Source organism: Tenrec ecaudatus, chromosome 1 (assembly GCF_050624435.1).
Source record: "Tenrec ecaudatus isolate mTenEca1 chromosome 1, mTenEca1.hap1, whole genome shotgun sequence".
In the NCBI taxonomy this organism is placed as follows: domain Eukaryota; kingdom Metazoa; phylum Chordata; class Mammalia; order Afrosoricida; family Tenrecidae; genus Tenrec; species Tenrec ecaudatus.
The window spans coordinates 68,785,188-68,801,401 of NC_134530.1; the positions used below are offsets into that span (position 1 = coordinate 68,785,188).

The window sequence follows — 16,214 nt, forward strand, 5'->3', positions numbered from 1 at the left end:
TTTTTTCCCCACCCCCACCTCTATTTCTCATCTCTAGACCTGCCCACTCCCATTCCCCCCCACCCCCCAGCCACTCTCAGCAGCTGCCCTCCCTACCACCCCCTACTGCCGAGAGGGTTCGGGAGTTCAGGTCTTTCATCGGCCTGTCCCAAGCAAGCTTCTAACGGGAGGAGGGTGATGACAGCCGGCCCTCCACTCACAGTGGGAGCCTGTGTTTCTTCCCGAGAAGGCGCCTCGGGCTCGGGAACGGATGCACCTACGCGTGAGGGCTGAGTGCAATCTGGTTTGACTCCACAGCCCTTTTCCACGCACGGCCAAGTGCAGACAGTGTCAGTAGGTAGAAAGTGAGAGCGAAGACAGAAAGAAGTCAGGTCCACAAGCTCAGGTAGGTGGGAGCCGGTGGGAAAGGGGAGCCCACCTCAGAATCAGGCCGCCTCCCCACGCCCCGGCTGCTTCCCCAGAGCGGAAAGGCCAAGCCACAGCCGGCTTGTCTGGCTTCAGCCAGCCCTAGCAGCAAGCTGGCCCCACTGCCCAACAAACCAAGCCGAGAATGGGGCGGAGGGGGCACCCAGAGGAAGCCATGGGGCCACTCCAGAGCAGCCACAGGGCCCCGGCTTTCTTCCCGAAGCCTCTGAGTTGTTCCCCACCCAGGCCAGCTTCCTAGGTACTGGAGCAGGTGGGAGCAGGTGGGGTGTGTTCAAGCACTTGCTTGCCTATGCCGATGTCCATGGCCTAGCCTGGCCATGGACAGGGCTGTGGACAAGCCTTGTGTGGGCGAGGGCTACTTCCCAGGCCCTAGTTGAGAGAAGGGAGAGCAGAGCCGGGTAGGGGGTTCTCTGGATACCCCTGGCTTCAAATTCTGGCCACCTGGCCCTTCAGAGACGGATAAAGGAAGACCATCAATGCCCATGACCTCCCTGCTCACACCTTCCAGAACCCAGCTGCCTCAGAGCCCGCCCTGGGCTAACGCATTCCCAAGACCTTTCACCTGCTCCGTTTCTGAGAGCCAGGTAAAAGTAGAGAGGTGGCTTCTCCAGGCCCTCTCCTCCTCCCCCTGCGCCCACCACTGTCTGGTGCCCCGACGTGCCCCCAGCCCTGGGCTTGCCCTGCGCCTGCAGTGATGACTCTAGCCAGCCGAGCCGCCTCTGAGCTGCTGGAGAGCTCCCTGCACCTGCGTGCAGCCTCGCCTGACAGTGCTGCCAGGAGCTGGCACTGCCCTCAGGAGCCAAGGCCTGGCTGGCAGGGCTGGAACAGGCATTAGGCCTCAGTCATGGCAGCTGCCTGCCACCGGCTTTGTGAGTAGTCACTCATTGCACGTGACTCTCCGCCCGGCCCCCACTCATCCCGTTAGGGATATGGGGAGTAGTGGCAAGATGCGGGCAAGAAAGTCGGAATAACCCGGAAAGCAGCCTGTGCCAGGACCGTCCCTGCGTCTTCATCCATCTGGAAGCTCATTCTTCACCGTCCCTGCCCATTGGTTCCCCACGTCACTGTGCCGTGGACCAGGTAGCTCCAAACGCGCTGCAGAAAAGCCTGCCTCTCCCAGGAGCCCCCGGCCAGCAGGAGTAGGGAACTCCCAGCCAGCCGCACGCACTTCGGGCAGCTCAGAAAAGCCCCGGCGTGCTGGGCAAAGGCGAGAGGGTGAAGCTGGGAAGGTTAGGGCACGAGGAGGCACCTCCCAACCCAGCCCTCCCCGCATGCACACTTGCTGCAGCCTTCTCCATGCAGGGCAGTCGCTCCTGAGTTGGCCCCAGCAGGAGGGGACAGGAGTTAGGAGGGAGAAGGCGGTTCCGCCCAGTGACCATGCCGCTCAGGGCAATGTGAGGACCCACCCGCACAGGCCCAGCTCATGCTGGACCCCTGGTCCTCCTCCTGGTGGCCGAGGAAGGCGCACTGGAGTCACTCGTTCACACGGGCCCCATGCCTCCTGCCCTTGCCAGCACCAGTGGTATCTGGCAACTTGGGGCTGAGGAAGCCCCGGGAGCCCCTGCTGCCTCCTCTCCTTCTTCCCCCTCATCCTCATCCTGAAACTGGAAGACTGGCCTCCCTGCTGAGCAGCTAGAGCTTCAGCCTGAGGGGGTGTTGGTGTGGGCTGGCCCCAGCCCAGTCCTGAGGGGGGAGTGGGCAAGGGCTGGGCATGGCCCCTAGACAATCTCAATTCAGCTGCAGTTTAGTCCCTGGAAGGGGATCACAGGGGAGAGGGTAGTAGAGGGAGAGAGGAGAAGTCTGAGGCTAGCCAGGTCCCCAGAGTTCACGTACAGAAGGGCTGAGTCCCTGAATCTGGAAGGAAAAAAACACAGTCGAAGAAGAAAAAGCAGCTTGCCCTTGGAGTGGTACAGACATGGGTCTAAAGTGACACTGTCCCTCCACAGCCAACTTGTTAACCGTCCAGTTGGCTAGAACTCATTGCGGCCCGCTGTACAACAGAACAAAACGTCCATCCACACAGTTGTTTGGGACGTTGTTGCAGTCAGTGTATCGTGCCATCTTGTTGAGGACCTTCCTCTCTTTTACTGACCCCCGACTTTATCAAGCATAGTGCCCCTCTCCAGGGACATGAGATGAATCGGGCCGGCCTTTCTCCTCAGGAGCATTCTGGCTGTACTTCTTGCAATTAGCTTCTTCTTGTGGCAGTCCCAGGAACTTTGACTGTTCTCTGGCAGCACCATAAATTCAAACGCATGCAGCCTTCTGTGGCCGTCCTTGCTCGTGGTCCAGGGCATGAGGTGACTGCCTGTGCCCTAAGGTGGTCAGAAACACCTTGGCTTGGATCAGGCAGGCCTCATCCTCAGCTGATTTGCCCAAAACAATACATCATTTGATTTCTTGACTTCTGTGTGGAATGAGGATCCAAGCGAAACAAAATCTTTGACAGCGTAGCATGTTCCTCACGTGTCACGGTGTTGTCTGTCAGTCCACTTACGAGGATTTTGGTTTCCTTTAGATTGAATTGTAATCTGTAGCGGAGACTGCTGTCTCTGATCTTCATCCGCAAGGGCTTCAAGTCCTCCTTGCTTTGAGCAAACAAGATTGTGTCATCTGTGTGTTACATGTTGTTAATAAGCCTTCTCCCAATCCTGATGCCAAATCCTTCCTGCCGTCCAGTTTCTGTGATTACCCGCTTACCATACAGATTGAGTAAGTGTGCTGGAAGGTTCCGGATGTGTAGCCCTGCAGTATTCATTCCCTTCTAACACCTGCCTGTTGACTCATGTACAGTGTTGGTCCAGGTAGACTAGAGAAACAAATCCATGGCACGCATGTGTGTAAGAAAGAGATTTATATACAAGAGCAATTGAACATTGAGGAAACAGCCCAGCCCAGGCCACATCAAGTCTGTAAGTCCGATATTAGCCCATATGTCCGAAACCAATCTATATAGTCCTCTTCAGACTCACGAAACACATGCAATGACGCTGAATGCAGGATGATCACAGGCCACTGGGTAGAAAGTCTTTGGATCTAGTGGCATTGGAAACATCTCGGCGCTGGCAGGGGTCTCTGCATGGCTTCTCCAGCACCCAGGGCGGCATCAGGGTGGGTCCATGTGTCTTGTCAGCTGCTGTGTCTCCCAGGGTGTAAGCAGAGAGTCTCCCACCTCCAAGGAGGAAATACCAATTTCCCAGAATTCTCAGAAGGACATGCCCACACAGAGGCCTCATTGGCTGTGATCCAATTGACAGACTAGACCCCACCCCTTCACTCATAAGCCTCTCAAATTGACAGTTACATAACTACCACGTACAGGTTCTGCATGAACACCATGGGAATGCTCAGTCTTCTCATTGTTGGCCACAGTTTCTTATAGCCCTCACACTTGAATGCCTTAGCACAGTCTTTAAAATGCAAGCAGGCAACACTGGTGTTCTCTGCTATCCGCTGAAATCCATCTGATGTCGCCAGTGATGCCCCTCATAGGTCTTCTGAATCCACCTCGAACTTCCGGCAGCTCCCTGGCAATGTTCTGCTACGGCCACTGTTGAATGATCTTCAGAAAAATTTTACTCGCATGTGTTATTAATGATATTCTCTCATTCACACTTTCTATTGAACTCACTTTTCTTTGGAACGGGCACAAGCCTACATCTCTTTCAATCACTTGGCCAGGTATCTGTCTTCTACATTTTTTGGCATAGCCAAGTGAGCGCTTCCAGCCCCGCAGCAGCTTGTTGAAAACTTCAATTGATATTTCCACCAGTACGCGGAGGGTTCTGTTGGGCTTTGCTGCTTGTTGGTTTTTGCACTGATAGCCTCCAGGGCACCGCGAATTCTTCCATCAGTACCCCCGTTCTTGGCCATATGCCGCCTCTTTAAGTGGTTGACCACCAACCAGTTCTTTTTGGTATCGTGACTGTGCATTCTTTCCATCTTCTTAGGATGCTTCCGGCATTGTTCACTCTTTTGCCAGTAGATTCCTTCAGTATTGCAACTTGAATTTTCTTCGTGTATTTTAGCTTGGGGTAATCTGTACGTGTTCTTGCTTCTTGGTCTTCGGACTCCGGGTCTGTGCACATTTCATTACAAGACTCTCAAACGACCTTTTGAACTTTTCTGTTCAACTCTTCATTTCTTCTATTCACTTTAGCTCCTCGACATTCAAGGTCACGTTTCAGAGTCTCTTTTGACATCCACTTTGGTCTTTATTTCGTGTCTTTTTAATGACCTTTTGCCTTCTTCGTGCTTGATGTTCCTGACAAATTACCTAGTGGCAGAATTCTAGATCCAGTCTGATTCCCAGGCGATGCATAGACACCCCACATCTGTCCGTGGAGACCTGCACGCCCCTGTGCTGCTGAACAAGCTTCAGCAGAGCTTTATACTATGTCAGCAGGTCCCCCCAGGGAGTGGATTACACTGTTAGGTCACTCCATCGGGGATGCATGTGGAAGTTGGGCATTGAGTAAGGAAGACCGACGAAGAATCGATGCATTTGTCGTATGGTGCCGGAAAGAACATGGAAAGTACCATGGACTGCCAACAGGACAAACACCCTGTCATGAAGAAGTACAGCCAGCATGCCCCTGAGAGGCACCGAGGGCAAGGCTTCATCTTATGCTTCGAACATGTTGCCAGGAGGGGCCAGTCCCTGGAGAAAGACGGCATGCTTGTCAAGTAGAGGGGCAGTGGAAAAGAAGGCCCTTGGGGAGACGGACTGACCGCAGCAGGCACGGGAACAACTGTGTGAACCCGCGGGACCAGGCAGTGTTTCCAGCTGTTGTGCCTGGGGTCACGACAAGTCGGATCCCACCTGCTGGGACCTCAGCATGGACGTCCCACTCCGGCTCTGCTGAACCATGAGCTCCATTTCACCCCCTCAGAACCCTCCTGGCTCCCCTGCCCGAGGCTGGATGAGCCAGACGCTCCCCATGTGCACCCAGACTCGGGGTTTGCTTCTCTGTCAGCAGGTACCGACGCCAGGAGGGCAGACTTAGTCTCCTTTCGCTCTGTGTCCAGTTCCTGCAACGCATTTGTAAGAGGCCTAGGTGCCCGACATCCAGAAAACCAGACACTGAGGCCCTGGTGCGGCGGTAACTTCCGACTGTCAGGCTTCCCACCGCAGGCTTTTCCACTCCAGGAACGGACTGCAGACCTCGCTGCTCTCGCCTCCTCCAGGCCCCCTCTGCGGCTCCTCGCCGGCCTCGTGGATGAAGGCAGGAAACGGAGCCGGCCAAATACAGCTTGCAAAAGGGTCCCGGACCCTCTACTCCCGGCGCACATCACAGCCGATCCCAAGTGCACCTCGAAGTGCAGCGTCACCATCCAACCGGAGGAAAGTGGCAAGAACATCCAGTCCCTGGGGAGTCCCACTCCCTAGGCACTGACCTGCCAGGGGAAAGCAGAGGGACTTCCTAGTAAAACGCTGGGTCACGTGAAGGGAGAGAAGACAAGTGCGGTCACCACAGGACTCCCGTCATGTCAGAGCAGGGTTATTCCCGTGGGAGTGGCCCAGACAGCCGCCGGGACCCCAGGGGTAGTGGACGTCTGCCCGAACAGGAGGGCTGCACAGAACTGTAGCTGGTCAAAGGGCCCGTGGGAAAATGGAATTAAGGGAAATGGGATATTTCCATGAACTCTTCGAAGCCCTCTCGCATGCTTAGCCCCCTAGTGCAGGAGAGATGGGTGTGATGGGAACGGGGTCCCGTCTCACCTGTCAGCCTTTGATGGGGCATCTGACTTAGCCCCGCGGATGCTGGCGAGGTGTCCTCGATAGCTCCGGGTCACGGCATCGTTGGATTCAGATGCTTTGGAAAGAAAATCGTGCTCCATACCAAGAGCCATCCCCCGAAGGGAGGCCACAGATCTACACACAATGATTTTCATTATTGTGTCTCTCACAGTGGCCAAACCCCAAGATGACCTAAGGTGTCCGGTGTGCCCGCTAGGGGTCACCTCCCTGGCAGGCTATGGCCTGCAGAGCAGCCACCACGCCACTCCCATGTCCCCTGGGTGTGAAAGGCCCCCGGAAGCAGCCTGGGGTCAGAATTCCGGAACTCAAAACCTCCTCTTCCTCTGCCACAGCCCCCGTGGTCGTGTGTCATTTTCCTCTTCTGTGACAACAGAGGGTCCCCTGCGCAGCGGCCTGTGTACTAGGACCAGGACTGAGCTGAGCAGTGCACAGCACACGCTGGAGGGCGACGGCCCCTCTGAGAACTGAGATTCATGGAGACTCGCCCGCCCGCTGTGCCCAGACCTGCTCAGAGCAGGGTGCACAGCCAGGGGAGACCCGGCAGTGAGCGCACCGGGGACAGCAGCAGGGCCTGGGCACAGGGGGCACGTGCTACTCTGAGAAGATCCAGCCCCCCTGGCCCTCCCAGCGGTTCACACAAAGCCCTGGACCCCAGAAGAGCTGTCTGTTCCAGCCTCTTGAAGCAGCTGGCCGGAGGAGGAGGAGTATTTCAAAAATAGAGAAGAGTAGTGGCAAAGAGCACAGTAGATTTAGTAGATAAAAATAACTCCAGGTCCCTGGAGGCGGGCATGGGTGTGGCACTGCCCCGAGGCCTGAGCCCCACTCAGGCTCTCCTCCAGCCAGACCCATGGGACCCAGGGGGATAGACCGGCCCTAGGCCCATAGCCCATTGTGAGACCATTTCCAGCCACTGGGAACCCCAGAAGGCCCTGCCCCAGCAGCACAAGGCCACGCCCACCCTCCTGACCGCAAACCGTACCTCCCTCAGACCTGGGCAGGGCTTAGAGGTCGCTGGGGGAGGCTGTGCACTAGAAGAGGAGGAGGCAGGCCGAGGCCACCATGGCCGATCTCCAGGGGGCCATGGATTCCGACTTTGCGCCTGGCCTCCCAGGTCGCTTTTCAAGGGAAGGCAGGAAAGCACATGTTATTTATTTAACAGTTTGAGTTATAAGTTTTAAATATTTAGAGTCCAGATTTTAGACAGATGGCCTGTAGGCATCATTTGTCAGCCTGTTCCTGGGCCCAGGGACTGTTGTCATGCTGTTGTGTTGTTTCTGGGAGGGGCTGGAGACGAGGCAGGGGATGGGTGGTAAAAGGTGTTTTATTAACCAAATTCAAGCCAGGGAACATGGGCTTGAACCCTAGAAATCGAAACAACGAAGTTAACGAGAACTGACTTTATGCCAAGTGTGTTGGATACCTAATACTGAAATACTGTGAAGAAGATACCATTTCTACTATCTAGCAGAAGATTCTGAGACTGGGAAGGGTAAATACCTTGCCGGGGAGCACAGAGTTAAGGAGCCCTGGTGCCGATGGTTAAGTTTGGACTCCTAGCCACAAGGTCAGTCATTCAAACCCACCAGCAGCTCTGTAGGAGAAAGACGAGGCTGGATGCTCATGAAAGAGTCACCACCTCAGAGCACCGTACAGGGTGGCTGAGTCAGCACCGACCTGATGGCAGTGGCTTGGTGTTGGTGGGCGCAGAGTTTTTTAGGAGTTGGGGTGGTTGGACTCAACAGGCAACCTGAGCTCTCCACTGTCATGACAGGCTGTCTCAGGGGACTACTGAGATTTTTCTTTCTTTTTTTTTAATCACTTTATTGAGGGCTCGTATAATTCTTATCATAATCCATAAATACATCCATTGTGTCAAGCACATTTGTACATTTGTTACCATCATCCTTCTCAAAACATTTGCTTTCTGCTTGAGCCCTTGGTATCAGCTCATTTACCCCCCTCCCCACTCCTCTCTCCCTCATAAACCCTTGATAATTCATAAATTATTATTTTGTCATATCTTACACTGTCCGATGTCTCCCTTCACCCACTTTTCTGTTGTCCATCCCCCAGGGAGGAGGTTATATGTAGATCCTTGTGATCGGTTCCCCCTTTCTATCCCACCTTCCCTCCACCCTCCCAATATCGTCACTCTCACCACTGGTCCCGAAGGGATCATCTATCCTGAATTCCCAGTGTTTCCAGTTCCTATTTGTACCAGTGTACATCCTCTGGTCTAGCCAGATTTGTAAGGTAGAATTGGGATCATGATAGTGGGTGGGGAGGAAGCATTTAGGAACTAGAGGAAAGTTGTATGTTTCATCATTACTACACTGCACTCCTCTCCGTGATATTTCTGTTAGGTGATGTCCAGTTGCCTACAGATGAGTCCCCATTCCTCACTCTCCCTCATTCACAATATGATTTTTTGTTCCTTGATGCCTGATACCTGATCCCTTTGACACCTCGTGATCATACCAGCTGACACCTCGTGATCATACCAGCTGGTGTGCTTCTTCCATGTGGGCTTTGTTGCTCTGAGCTAGATGGCCGCTTGTTCACCTTCAAGCCTTTAAGACCATAGATGCTATAGCGCTGAGATTTTTCAAGATCTGTAGGTCTTAAATCTGAGGTCCGATTTGTTCAGGGAAGTGAATGAATCGAGGGAAGGCAGGGCGACCTGGCAGCTGTTAGCGTGACTCAGGTGAGTGTCGATGGCCTGCCCTCGGTGGTGGCAGCAGAGACCATGAGCAGTGGACCACATCTGCCTGCCTTTGGGCAAAAGACACCCATCTCAGGGTGATTTCCCTGTTCCAGACCCTTTGTTACAGCAGGCAGGCTGGTTCTGCCCTACAAATCGGAGCAGGGGGCTGCTGAGAAAGGATATTGCCAGGCTGCAACTCCGACCACGCAACCCCCCTGCCGTCGCATTGCATAGCAACCCTGTAAAGCGGAGTAGAATGGCCCCTTTAGGTTCCCCTGGGTTTACATTTTTATGGGAGCAGACAGCCTCATCTTTCTCCCTTGGAGCTGCTGGTGGGCTCGACACTCGGACCTTGTAGCTTGCCACCAGGGCCCTCACACGGGTGCAGGGACGCGGCATTGTGAGACCGTGGCTGGCCCAGGGCCTGTCCCCGTTGCTCCCTGGCTTTCTGCCGAGAGCAGGACCAGTAGCATCAGCAGGAGCCTGGCGGTGCACACGGGCAAGCCAGGCCCAGACTTGGCTGCGGGAGGGACGTTCCTGGCGGAGGATGAGTCCCACTCGGAATGCTGCCCTGGAGGGGTGACCTGGCCTTTGCAAGGCCAGCATCCGTGTGGCCCGTGCCGTGTCTTGGAGGTTGGAGAGATGAGATGTGAGATGTCTTGGCCCAGATTGGCTATCTGCCAGGCTGAGGCCTTTGGGGATAGGCCTGGGTTCTGGTGCCAGGCTTGTCAGTGTGGCCGGGCAGCAGGAGCACCTCCAGCACCCAGCGCCCCCCTGCAGGAGACTGCTGGGAAAGCTGGCTCCACTCTTGACCGTCTTCCGTGGGGACTGTTTCCTGTTTGTCTTGGCCTCTCTGCCAACCACACCTTTGCCTCCCTCTCCTGGCCTCTGTGAGGCGGCTGAGCATCACCCCAGGTGAGATGTACGGAGCCCTTGCGACCTGCCAAACCCCGCACTGGATGCTGTGGAGCCTGCAGCTGCTCAGCTCAGCCTGGCAACTCCCTGGGAAGCAAGGCTTGCCATCACTGTTTACTGCACGAGGAATTTGAGGCTTAACGTGATTAAGTGGCACGCCCCAGGGCACACAGATGTGGGGTGGCATCAGCAAGCCAGCCTCCGTTTGCCTGCCGTTCCCACTGTGTCACACTCCCTGCTTCCACCCCCTCAAGTAGTGGCATTCCCAGGATTCCATTCGGGGTGCTCACCTCTTCTCCCCCACGGTGAACTTCAGGGCTTCTTGGGCCCTCTGAAATGGTAGGCAGAATGTGATGTGTATGTACTAGTGTGGACTCATGGGGGGGGGGGGGAGACAGGCTGAGGTCCTCTCCGGGTTTTATGGCTGGGGAAGACAAATGCCCAAATTGTCTCTTGGTCTTAAGCAGTTCTTCCTTCCCCTGGAGCCCCCAGGAGGCGCGCCTCAAGACAGGCCCTCCCTCCCTCTAGGCGGGGGCTTTCCAGAGACCCAGCACAGCACGCCGGGGAGCCCGGATGCAGAGCCTGCCTCAGCTTACCCATTGCTACAGAGAAGCAGGAAGTCAAAGGGCAAAGCCAAGCATGTGTATGTGTGTGAGAGCGAGCGAGTGAGCGAGAGAGCAGGGTTTCTGACCGCATACTGGTAGGAGCATGGTGCACGAAGACTCAGCCCTCCCACAAGCAGTGGCTTCTCCTGGGAAGGAGCCAAGGTAGGAGGTGAAGCAGCAGCTTGCCCTCCTCCCGCCGGAAGCTTTTATCAGGCTCTCAAAGGGGGTTGAGATAATAAGCCAGTTTGCTACAGTTCCGTGCCGTGGTTAAATATAGGCATTTCAGCACAACGTGGAAGAGACCCAGAGAGGTCGCTTCAGAGAGGGTGGCTCCTGTCACGGAAAGAACCAGCCGGGAAGTTGAGCCCCAGCTCAGATAGTCCCACAGCCACCTGTGCAGCCCCTCCCCTCTCTGAGCCTGGCCCTCTCGGCCCCGTCAGCGACCCCTAAGCCACCTGAGAGCCCTTCAGGGCCATTGGCATCTGTGTTTGCCTGTGTGCTGACCAAGGCCCAGGCACTAGCGGGGCGGCCCGTCTTGGAGCCGGCAGGTATGCGTTTGGAGCCGGCACAGCCCCTGCAGGCTGCATGACCCTGAGCAATTTACTTCACCCGAGCCCCCTAGTACCTGTGAAGTGGGTGAGAGGTGAAGAGATGTAAATAAAGTCATTTTGTGAAAACCAGCCTGGAGCCTGGCACACCACCCGAGCTGTGCCCATCCCTGGCTCTCCCCACCCTCCCGAGCAGCCCCTGCACCGCCTCGCTAGGTGTGTGGGGCAGGCACGGACAGGAGCTCTGGGTGGGGAGCTGTGGGGCCTGCCAGGCTCTGGAGTGGGGACAGGCAAGGGGGTGCTGTACTTGGCACCATTCCTTTCAGCATCTGTAGACGGTCTGAACTGGGTCTCCACCCTTCCTTGTCCTGGGCCCTGCCATCCCCACACCTACACACACACACACACACACACACACAGATGTTTAGCAGGAGGACGACATGGCCTCTGCTCTTGAGTCTAACTGGGGCTGAGACTTAGAGAAGTTGGCCCCAAGAGCTGTGCTTTGCACGGAGCCTCAAAGGACACTTAGAATTTGCGAGAGGAGCGGAAGAGAAGTTACCACAGAGGTGGGTGGACAGAAGGGGAGACTGGCTGGAGCAGAGACTGCCCACCGAAGGAGCAGCCGGAGAGGCACTGGCCACGGAGAGCTGGCTGCTGCTGCTGAAGGCAACATAGGGGCCCTTGGCAGATTCATGTCTTCTGTAGTCAGCACTCACGGCCCGCTGCTGTGCTGCGCCCAAATCACATGTGAGCCCCAACCCTGTAGGGCAGGGGATCACAACACACCGTTAATAATGCCAATGGCTGATTTTTATTAAATCATGGGCTAAGCACTCGACCCAAGTTCTCATTGAATTCTTTGAGCAGCCCCTCAGGTAAAATACTATTAGTATCTCCATTGTACTTGTGAGGACACAGGTCGCTTGCTGTGTTAGGCTGGGTTTTCTAGAGAAACAAGACCAGTGCTGCTTGTATGTGTATGTATAGGGACACATTAAGAAATTGCCCTACATAGTTACAGAGGTGGGCGAGTCCATGGGGCAGATGTTAATCTAGACACTTTTCCTGACTTAAAGACAGCTGCAGAGACTGACAATCCAAGAAGCAGGACGACCACAGGTTGGTGGAGGCAGAATCAGGTGAACCCAAGGTCAGTAGGTCAGCTGCAAAGTCAAAGGAATCTAAGGTCGGCAGGCAGTATGGTAGGCCGTTGGCTCAGATCCAAAGAACTGGAGGTCAATGGGCCAGATGCTGGAGGCAGACCAGCAAGAAGAGACAAGCCTTCCCACCAAGTCTGCTTAGATAGGAGTAGGCCACACCCCAGAGAGCCTTCTTTTCTATTGCAAGAAGGCTCCGCTCTGAGTAAGGAGGCTGTACACCTCCCTAGCCCGCAGTAGATCCCATCAAGAAGTTGATCACACTGTTCAGACCACATCATGAGGGGTTTACCAGGCTCTATCTGCCAAACCAGTGAGAATCCCCACTGAGCCTAGTTCACCCAAAGCTCAGCTATCACACATGCGCAGGATTACCAGAGCTGAGATGAAGTCCCAGGCCCAGAATCTTAGCTCTGTGTTTTGTCACCTCCCCAAAGCTAGAGGGCCACTGCGTCCTTGGGATGAGGGAGATCAGGACAGGCCTGGAGGAGGAGGTGCGGAGCCTTAAACAATAGGGACTTAGCAGGTGGACTGAGGTGGGAGGGATATCTGACCACGGAGCAGCATCAGCAAAAACATCAAAGGATGGTTAGCAGGTCCTGAAACTGAAGAGACAAGGGATGAAGGGAATGTTGTAGAGAGATTCCGGCAGCCAGAGGAAGGTGGTTGGGGAGGAGAGAGACCTAGTCTAGGCATCGGTACATGTTTAATGAATAAATGAATTCAACAGTTAACTACTCATCGCTCTGTTGGGCTTCAGAGACTTTACCAACCAACAAGACAACTGGTGCAAATGGCCAATTAGGAAGAAATCCAGATGAAAGTTGACAAGACCCGAGCTCGAGGTGGTAGCGGTGAGTTTGGGAGCGAGGGATGGGTCTGCGGAGTCCTGAGAAGGCAGAATGGGAAGAAGTAGGTGGGCAGCAGGACAGGCCGGCCTGGAGAGATGGAGGAGAATCCAAAGTCAAGTTCCCGCGGGGGTGAGAGGGTCAGATGGTCAGTGGAGGATGGGAGCCCGGCCAGCAGACAGGGAAGGTGCCCAGCAACTCGGGATTAATTAATTAATGGTACGATCATGTGACCAAAGGCTCACCATCAGAATCTTGAGGCATTGTGACATTCTGTTACATGTATCATTTAAACAGCCTCTGCTGTAAACTTCTGGATAGTTTGTTTTTGTTAATCTCTTCGGTGTTTTCAATAACACTGCCATAAACAGCCTTTCACAAAGGTGGCCACCATTCTGATTCGCTTTAAGGGAGACTTGGGGGTCATAGGTATAAGAAGCTGTGAGGCTGTGTATATGTGGTAAAGTGTACATAGCTAAGCATTCACCAATTAACGACCTCTCTGTGTATAACTCCGTGATATTGGGTACAGCGTGCATTACTGTACCACCATTTATAGCCTTTTCCAAATTTTCCCACCACCAATAACATAAACCCGTCACCCCCCAGAGCAAAGACTCGCCCTTTTCCCCATCCCGGGTAACACTAGCACATGCCCCTTCACGTCAGTGAGACCCTCCAGCTTCCATCCCAGTGTGGCTGCCTGGTTCTCGGCGTGTGTGTGAGCGTCCTTCATGTTGTCCAGTGACCGGGACTCCGTTCATTGAATCCAGTGTAGAACTGCCCTGCAGGGTTGTCCAGGCTGTAACTTCTGGAAGCAAGCTGCCACGTCTTGCGCCCACAGCGGCCAGCGGGCAGTAGAAGCTGCGTACTTAACCACCCAGCCAGGGGGCTCCTTGTCCCCCGGGGGCCTCGCCCAGGGAGTGTGTTGCTCGGTATGTGACTTTTTTGCTAGGGTCGCAAATGAGATCTCTTTCGAATCCTATCTGGTGCTTGTTTCCTGTTGCTGTACTGAACTGTTACCCGGCCTGGACTTAATTGATTCTTTCAGGCTCACCGGAAATAGCAAGTAGATTGGTGCCCTAGGTCCTGTTACGCTTCCTGCCTGCGGGGTTGGTTTAGGACTTCTCGCCGGCCAGGCACTCAGCCTTAAGGGGTGGGAATGTGAACGGATAGGTTGATCCTTAGGTTTCCCGGGGCCAGGGCAGTAGAAGGCGTTGAAAAAGCTCCCAGGTAGTGGGTGTGATGTGCCATGGGGTGGAGACGAGGAGCAGATGGGCAGGGCTGGAGGACTAGAGCTCTCTGTGGTTGGACAAGAGGGCGAGGAGGCAGGAGAGGCGGCGCTGTGGCCGTGAAATGGACCCGGAGCTACCGGGTCAGAGGTGGTCTTCCAGTAGAAGATGAGATCCAGAGAGCGGGTGACTCACCCCAAGTCCATTGCAGAGCTGGGATTGGCGTATTGTTCTGCTGCACGGGGTCTGTCCGTGTTTTCCAGGTTCCCTTTAGACAGTGGACTGGGAGGGCCAGGAGGGACCATAGGAAGGACGCAGGAGCACAGCAGGGTGGATAGGAGAAAGGGCAGGCTCCTCCTGAGCCAGGGACTGCCAATAGGGGCCGGGGACATCTGGCTTGCCCGTTGGCCCACAAGCCCCCTCAAACCAGAGTAGCACACCCCTAATAGCCCATGCCCTGTGCCTCGGGGCCTGCAGTTAACTCTGTCCTCCCCACTGTGTGCCGTGGCCCCACCACACACCCTTGCCACCTAGCCGTGCCCTTTCTGTGGGCTGCGTTCACCCCTCATGGCCCATTACCCCTGCACCTATGCACACTCCCCCAGTCTCCCCGCACGCCGTGCCCCCAGCTCGTGCCCACTCATGCTGTGCCCGCAGAGTGCGTCGGACGGCTTCTGGAAGTCTGTGGCCACGCGAGTGCCCAAGGAGCCGCCTGAGATCCGCATACTGAACCCCTACTTCATCCAGGAAGCCGCCTTCACCCTCATCGGACTGCCCTTCAACAACGGCCTCATGGGCCGGGGGGTGAGAGAATGGGCCCCCGGGGGAGCGGCAGAGAGGAGCTGGGGCAGAGGAGGGAAAGGGAGGGTGGTGGGAAGGGGCTCCTGGGGGGCGGGGGGAGGTTGAGGGAAGGAGCTCAGGGTGGGAACAGCTCAGCTCCGGGTACGGGGAGTGGTGGCCTGGCCCAACCTCCCCGCTGAACCCTGTATCCCCCACCCCCTTTAGAACATCCCGACACTTGGCAGTGTGGCAGTGACCATGGCCTTACACGGCTGTGATGAAGTGGCAGTGGCAGGCTTCGGCTACGACATGAGCACGCCCAATGCACCCCTACACTACTATGAGACCGTGCGCATGGCGGCCATCAAAGAGGTACAGTCCCCAGGCTGGCGTCAGGGCGGCCCAGCACGCACACAGGATGGGCCCTCGCGGCATGTCCACAGTGCCGGGATGAGTCAGGGCTGGACCGGAGACCTGGATCCCCCAGGAAGGCCCTGCCGGCCCCCCTGTACTTTCACCAGCCTTCCCCACAGCCCAGCACTGAAGCCTTAGGGCCAGGCTCATGCAAACAGGAGGGGCGAGCAAGAGTCCCCAGCCTGTCTGTCGGCTGCTGCGGACACTTGTCCAGGACCCTGTGATGCAAATCTGACCTCTGTCGCCACCCCTGTGCTTCTGCCACTCCTTGCCCAGAGCCCAGCCCGAGCTTCGAGCAGCCTCCCCGACATCTAGGGGGCTGAGGGCTGTTGTAGAAAACCTCACGCCTGTGCAGATTCTTAAGAAAACAAGACAGTGTTTCTCCCGCAGTTGAGCCACATGCCTGCCCATCGGCCTCCGTCCCTGCGCTCCGCCTAGCCCTGCGCTGCTGCACACGCCCCTCCAGCCCCAGCCTGCCGCCTCCTCTCCTGGGAGCAATCAGGCCCGGTGGGCACTCTGTCTGCCTCCCTCGGGTCACGACCCCACCACTGCTCCCTCCCACCTTTGCCTCTTGCTGCCCAGCGTCCCCCAGACACCACTCTGCTGAGGCCACTCCCACCGAGGTCACGTACCACTCACCTCTTGGCAGCCAAAAGCCAGCAGACACGTGAAGTCTCGTCTCCCGATCGCTCGGAAACAGTTGATACGGAGCACACCTTCCCCTTTGAAGCTCTCCGTGGTTAGACTCGAGCCCATGCCTGGTCCCCAGCCCTCCTCCGGCTCCAGCGCCCTTCCTCCCTTTTCTGCCGCAGTGGTCCCTG

The 16,214-nt window shown here is 55.9% G+C and overlaps 1 protein-coding gene across 3 annotated transcripts in view; it reads left to right on the top strand.

Annotated features, from left to right (window-relative positions):
- Positions 1-16,214, top strand: part of ST3GAL3 (ST3 beta-galactoside alpha-2,3-sialyltransferase 3) — a 239,393-nt gene that overhangs the window by 219,231 nt on the left and 3,948 nt on the right. For all 3 annotated transcript variants that reach the window (XM_075555119.1, XM_075555100.1, XM_075555110.1), the window contains 2 exons: positions 14,857-15,003; positions 15,205-15,351. In XM_075555119.1, coding sequence (XP_075411234.1) covers positions 14,857-15,003; positions 15,205-15,351 — 294 coding nt within the window. The remainder of the gene's footprint in view (positions 1-14,856; positions 15,004-15,204; positions 15,352-16,214) is intronic.